The 6,730-nt window shown below is 42.5% G+C and overlaps 1 protein-coding gene across 3 annotated transcripts in view; it reads right to left on the bottom strand.

Annotated features, from left to right (window-relative positions):
• Positions 1-4,769: 4,769 nt before the first annotated feature.
• The window catches only part of MYB (MYB proto-oncogene, transcription factor), a 28,383-nt gene continuing 26,422 nt past the window's right edge, over positions 4,770-6,730 (bottom strand). For all 3 annotated transcript variants that reach the window (XM_027898963.1, XM_027898961.1, XM_027898964.1), the window contains one exon: positions 4,770-6,198. In XM_027898963.1, coding sequence (XP_027754764.1) covers positions 6,082-6,198 — 117 coding nt within the window. In that variant the 3' untranslated portion in view covers positions 4,770-6,081. The remainder of the gene's footprint in view (positions 6,199-6,730) is intronic.

Below are 6,730 nucleotides of genomic sequence, written 5' to 3'. Positions count from 1 at the left end.
TGTGTTTCAGAGCAGTGATGGAAGGATGACTATCACATCAGTTCTGTAGCTTATCACCATATAAACTTAGTTTGCGTTTGTTATGGGTTTTCTGTTAGAGGATGTGGCCACAAATCAGAGGTTGGCAAGGAAAGAATTACTCTAACCTCTTTGATTAAGGAAAGTTAAGGCTGTGCCTGCATCAGTGACAGCTCAGGAGGTGAGCCTGTGAGTTGCTGCTCCTGGGGTTCCACCGTGGGACCCTTCTGGGGGTGTCCCAGCAAAAGAATTCATCCCCATCCTGGACAGGCAGGCAGCTGCTGAGAGGGTGCCAAAACTGGGCATAACATGGCCTGTCCTGCCAATTCCTGGTGGGCCTCCCAGCCGGAGGTAAATCACTTCCAGTGAAAGGCTTTTCTTTTTCCTCCTTTACTGGAGGATGTTACTTGAGATACAACCAGAGCTCACTTTTCAGTGAAGATGGTCCGGAACCTGGGGATAGACACCATCCTGAGTGTGTGGGGTCTCTCCTGAGTGGGAATGGCAGGATCCCACCAGCCATGGGCAGGGAAATGATCCATGTCCTTAGCCCTGACTAAGCATGGGCTTGGGCTCACTGCTGTCATGGAGACAAGCGACTTTTATCAATTCATTTTCAGCAGTGTTTGGGCCAGACCCCTGCCTTGTTAAAACAGTTGAAGCAGGTAGGAATCAGAGGGGATGGCCAGTATCAGCAGAGCAGAGCAGAGCAGAGAAGCAAAGTATTATCTCTTTTCTGTATTATTTCACTGAAAGATATTTTAGGCCTTTGACTGCAGCAAACCACGGCTTAATTAAACTCAGTTTAATTCTTTGGTGCAGCAAGGTTTGGCTGGGCAGGTTGGAGCTCTAACCCCTTGCAGATTTCCATTTCCCAGCCAGCAGCACAGGCTAACAGTGTCTTTATCTGCACAGGAAGGTTGAGCCAGCACCCTGGAGGTCTCTGCCTCTGGTAGGAACAAAGATATCAAAACCCATCACTGAAATAGTTACGGCCCCCCTGCACCTTCAGATAACTCCTATGCTGATCTAGGCTGATGAGAGAGTTAATGAAACTTGAAAGAGAGACAGCGGGCAGGAAAGCACACCTGCAGGCACCCTGTCAAAGCTCTTTGGGGACTGCCTTCACTGGGAGGGCCATGGCAGGCTTGCAGCTGGGCTGGCAGGAACTGGGAGATGCAGAGGTGGTCTCTATGGTTAGTGTAGAAACCTGTCTGGGGAGAGCTTCCTGAAACTTTCTTCTTCGATTCTCTGACAGATGTGTGCACAGAGCACATCTTGGAGCTGTGGTGATGAGTAGTGATTGAATCAAGTAGTAAAAGTTGTTTCCCCATGAAACGAAATTTCCTTGGGTGTGAGTCGAGCTAGGCTGTAAATGAGGGCCTGTGCAACCTGAGAAGGGGAGGCTCTTTTACAAAACAACTAAAAAGTCAGCAATTATTCTGATACTTGAATAGATTGGAAAAATGCCTTCTAGAAATGTTGTTTATCAAGAGGGATTGTAGAGAAAAAACCAAGCAACCAACAACCTGATCACAGATAATTTATGGAAAAATAATAACAGAGTGAATATATTTTGCAGTTCTTAACAATGAACTGTATAACCACCGCTGGCTTGCAAACATGGATGAAGGCAGAATTTGGTCTTCTATGATGTACCTTCATTATCTTACCTCCATAAGCCACTGAGAGCAAAGAAGTCACAAACAAGTTTATGCTGGTAGCAGGGTCTTCAGTCAATACTGCTGAGACATCAAAGTCAAGTTCAAAGAAAGGAGCAAACAAAGGGAACAAGTACATTTGGTCAGGAAGCACGACTTCCTTTCGAATTAAGACATTAGCCTGGTGATTGAAAGATGTGTCCAATGTCTTTCCTTGGCCACCCAGGCAGAACACCATCATTGCTCTGGAGCAGCATCTGGGATGTTGCCTGACTCCCCCCATGCTAGGGAACAAGGACACAGGCAAAATGCAGACCAGTGCCTCAAAATCATTCTTTCCCAAACTGAAATATTTTTAACATGCTCTTTAAAAAATGAAACAGCAACCAACAGAAAAAACCAAACCCAATGCATTTTAAATAGATTTCTAGGAACAAGGGATTTTTTCTGTGCTTTGCCATCACACCTTTCTCAAATTATGACTGAGGTAAAAATACAAATAAATATGGCAGGAGTAAGAGGTGATGATTATGATGCTCCTGTCACAACCCTACACACTCTTTACTTATGTGCTTGATTGTGGGAGCTTGTGGGAGGGCTGATTGCCATTGACTTAGCTGGTCTGGATAAGGATCAAGATAACAAATACTGAGGAAAATTCTTCTGGCTTTTTTGACGGATCACTCTATGCTGCAGAATATTCGATGCTGTGCTTGCTCTCTGCTTTACCCTCAGCAGATTTGTTATTTTGCTCCTAACTACTAAGTCTGGCTCTTTCATTCAAGCTCTCATTTTTTTTCCAAACCAATCCAAGCTCTGGCTCTTTTACAATTTAGGCTTAGAGCTGTCACATAGGTCAGACTTGTGGGTGTTGAACCCTTGGGATTCTCTGCATAGAAAGCTGGAGGATTACAGGGCATTAGCTGGGAAACACCTCACACTCTGGTATTTTCTTTTATTTTTGCCCTGGCTCCTTTGCCTCTTCATTTTTAATTAGAGGCACATGTTGAAATGATAATTTAAATTCTTTTCAGAAATCAAAAGAATTCCCACTTACATTATTAAATTATAATTACACTGAAGAAAAAGGTTAATAGAAATTTGATCCAAATATCCACTCTCCATTAAATGAGAACTTGACTGAACCTGCTTTGCCTTCATTTTGGTAGGTTACTCTCGGTTTAAATGGACACAGGATGGCTATACACCTGTGCAAAGGGCCACTGCAAGGCCAGGAAGCTGTCACCAAGAGCATTTACACAGACCTGTCTCGGGATAGGTGTTGCCTGTCTGATGCTCAAGATGGAATTTACCAGATGCATAGGACTTCTCTTGGGCCTCTGAAAGATATGTGTTTCAGACAGCAAGCAGAGCACAGCCACATGGGGATATTTGTATGAGAAAGACATGTAGGAGGTGGCACTTTGCTTCAAAGGAAACCTAGCCAGTGCTGGTGGAGGGAAAATAATTAGGTTCCTGGGTACAGTATCCAAAGAAAGCCTCTTCCTTCGCTCAAGGTGAGCTCCACATGCATGCAGAAACATATGCAAATCAGCCTTGATCTACTAAGTCCTTCGCATTTTCAGTAAAATGAGAAAGCAGGGAAGAAACATTTTCCTCTGTATTAGCTCTTAGTGTGCCCATCAACAAGACAATTATTGCAGTAGTTTTACATGTTTAAAATGGGTTTTAAAGCAACCAAAGGTGTAGAGGGGAAAATGCCCACTCCTGCAGGCAAAGTCTCCGTAGTTCCTGGCACTGGGATAATGATCAGTTTAAACTTATCCAGGACTGGTGCAGTTACCACGTGAGCCTTACAAGGCAGGAGCTTTGCCTTGAAGAACTGTTGTAAGCTTGGTGTTTCTTTCTACCCCCCCCACCGCTTTTTTTTTTTTTTCCCCTTTTTCCTGTGCTGTAACAGGTTGCTTAAGCTGTGTGGCATGCCTCAAGTCAGGCCTTTCCCTCTTTCCACTTTGCACACCATCAAGTCCTGCAGTCCCCTCTCACATCTTGCACAAGCGTTTTTATGGTGTGAGCCTGCAGCTTCGGCACAGGCCAGTGCTCCCACAGACTTCCCCTTCTCTGTAATCCATGCTCAGCACTGGAGTCCTGCCTGCAGTAACTGCTGAGAAACTGCCTCGGGGCTGCCTCTCCCCAGCCCCCCTGGCATTTGGTTGAGAGCCCAAGCCACACGTGTGGGATAGATGTGAAATACAGGCAAAACGTGGAGGGGGCTGCTGCAAGCACTAGTCCCTTCTTACACCGAAAGCTGAAAGCACACAAGAAGGGACCTTTGCAGAGGGGGGAAAAAGGCCTTTTTGCTCCTTCTTTTCTGTGCACTGAATGGTGTGAAGGCTGGTTTATGACTGCAGCTGGGGGGACGAGGCAGGCTGCTGATGAAGTAGCAAAAAGGACTGGAAGGCACCTTTGAGGCTCAGCCCATGGCTACACTTCCATCATGGAGCTGGAGTATGCTCTCAAGAATATCAGTCTGATCTTCAAGGGCATCAACTTAGATTTCTGCAATTTATTTTCAAGCTACTAAATAAAATGCCTTTTTTTTTTTTTCCCGGCAGGTTGCATCTTCTTGTTAGTTTGTTTTGTTGGGAATTATTTTTATCTCTAGCCTTCCTAGGTCTGACTGTCACTCAGCACTTGAGCTGCATGAGGCTCTGCAGGTCTGCCCAATTATTTGCTGTGCAGCATAATGCACCAGGGCTTCAAAGTATATTCTCACCTCTCTTCTTTTAAGACAAGTGTGAAAAAACTTGTTCTACAGTGAGCACTGTGGGAGAAGGGTGGTTTTGCACAAAAGGTGCAGTAGGTCTCCCACTGACTGAAGCTGACCTGGACTTGGGTGTCACTAAACGTGTGCCTTGAGACCACAACATGCTCAGTACTTACTGTTTTGTGCTGTGTTCCTTCCACTTAGCAATCAATGAGGACGGAGGATTTTGAGGCTATCTATGGTGTACAAAACCCTATTCCTTACTTATTCAAGTGCACTGGGAAAAACCTTCTTGGCTTGACTATTGCCTTTAAAACCACCACCAAAACACTAAAGACAAACAAGACTAGGAGACCATATGGTTTAAGTAAAAAAGAACACACTTTATTTATCTACAAGGCAGTACATTGTTGTATAAAAAATTAAGTGCAGATGAAGCTGCACCAAATGCTATTAAGGCAGCAAATTCAAAGGCTGTTATAAAACAACAAAACAATAAAAAAATAAAATAAAATCAGTGTTTTGCCATATCAATAAAGAGTTGATATGGCAGTACAAAGAACCATGTATTTCTAAAAACCTGATTCAGTACACAAGACTCAAGTTAGGGAACAACTAGCTAGACATGGAACAAAAGAGACAACATGAACAAGACAGTGTTCTCCCAAACATATGAAGGTGCAATGCATGCTGTTACAAACCAATGAGAAACAAAACAACACATCCAGACAAAAAAAAAAAATCTCCCATGAACAGTGTTCAAAAATATTGCTTATAAAAAAAGGGGAAAAATATAAATGATGTAAAAAAAAATTAAAACAAAAAGGTCTGAAACGCTAGTGCATAGTCAATTAGCTAACATCAACATTTGTTTTCTTTCCATAAAGCTCTACTGCTCCTTTTACACTAGCAGCATGTCTACACGCTAAGGTCTGTAGCAGCAAAACACAGTATTCATTTGGCATTTACAAAATTAAATTACTGAATAAAAATATATTTTTTCTCATAAATCTATGTTTCATACAGTAATATTTTTTAAAGCAAGCTAATTACCCCCCCCAACAGAAACACACAATGTATAATGGTCTAGAACCAAAACAGAAAAGAGTATTTCAAGAGGCATGGATATTTGAGTATTCACAATCTTGATCAGTTTTCCCCTTTTGCACAGACAAGCGTTTATAGTAATGCTTTTCACTTCAGTATTTTACACCAATGCATTTTGTTCAGTGACTTAAAATATATCTGTTTGAGTACCTGCTCTTTTATTATTAAAGAAAAATAAAAAAAGAAACAAAACCCCACCCCTTGACTAGCACATCACTGAAATAACAATACTGGTGTATTAAGTCTGCTTGATCTCAAAAAGTACAAGAAAAATTGTCTTTATTATAAGTCTGCACTTAAGATCATTAATTACTGATTCAAATTCAATACCTAATAATTTAGGCAAGTATCATTAAAAAAAAAAAACAACTCTTAAGTTGGGTCAAATCCAACAAGAATATATATGCTGAGTGAGTAAATGCACTTTGTGCTGCTCCCAACTGTTGTACCACAACAAAGATAGGCTCTTCTCCCATTCATGAAAAGTTTTCATGCAGAGGAACAGGAATTTCCCAGCAGAGGTGAAGTGTTCTCAAAACCATAATGCTTCTCTATTCGTCAACCTTTTCACATCACCAGAGTCCGGGTGGGGAAGGTGGCCATGTACTTGCGTGCCTGATCTGTCAGAGCCATCTGATCTTCGATTTTCCCACAGGATGCTGACTCCCAGGCGTTGTTCAGATGCTAAATTAGAAAACAGAGAGATTTGAGTTACACGCCATGCGATTTATCCATAGTCCCAGCCAAAGCCAGGCCCGCTTCTAATTAACTGTTGCATGAACATGCAGAAGGATGTTGTCCCATCTCCAGAGAAACTGAAAACTCAAATCTCAACAAAACAAGCAAAAAAAAAAAAAAAATCACCTCTGCTCTTCAGTTAGTGATCACAGGGGCAGGCAGAGCAGATGACCTGCACAGGGGTGCAACACAAGAGTGAGGATCAAAACCTCTGTGCTTCTCTCTCACAGACAATGTCTTTTCTGTGAGGCAAATCTATAGCCTTGCCTTTAATCATTCCTTTATATGACAGGTCTAAAAGAGAATATACTTGGTAGGTGGACTTTACAGTCAACAGAGCACAGTCGGGCTAAAGCCCACAGTTACAATGTTCAGTGCTATGACCTTGCACAAATTCCTGCTGAACCTCTATTCTAGAAATACAACTGTTCTATCCTCGAGTTCCCTAAACAAACCCAACAACCTTGACCACAGCCAA

This window comes from Empidonax traillii, unplaced genomic scaffold, assembly GCF_003031625.1.
Source record: "Empidonax traillii isolate 1590-97213 ecotype Southwest subspecies unplaced genomic scaffold, ASM303162v1 scaffold631:size1259156, whole genome shotgun sequence".
NCBI classification, from domain to species: domain Eukaryota; kingdom Metazoa; phylum Chordata; class Aves; order Passeriformes; family Tyrannidae; genus Empidonax; species Empidonax traillii.
Note: the sequence above shows the minus strand (reverse complement) of the source record. Positions and strands in the feature narration are given on the sequence as shown.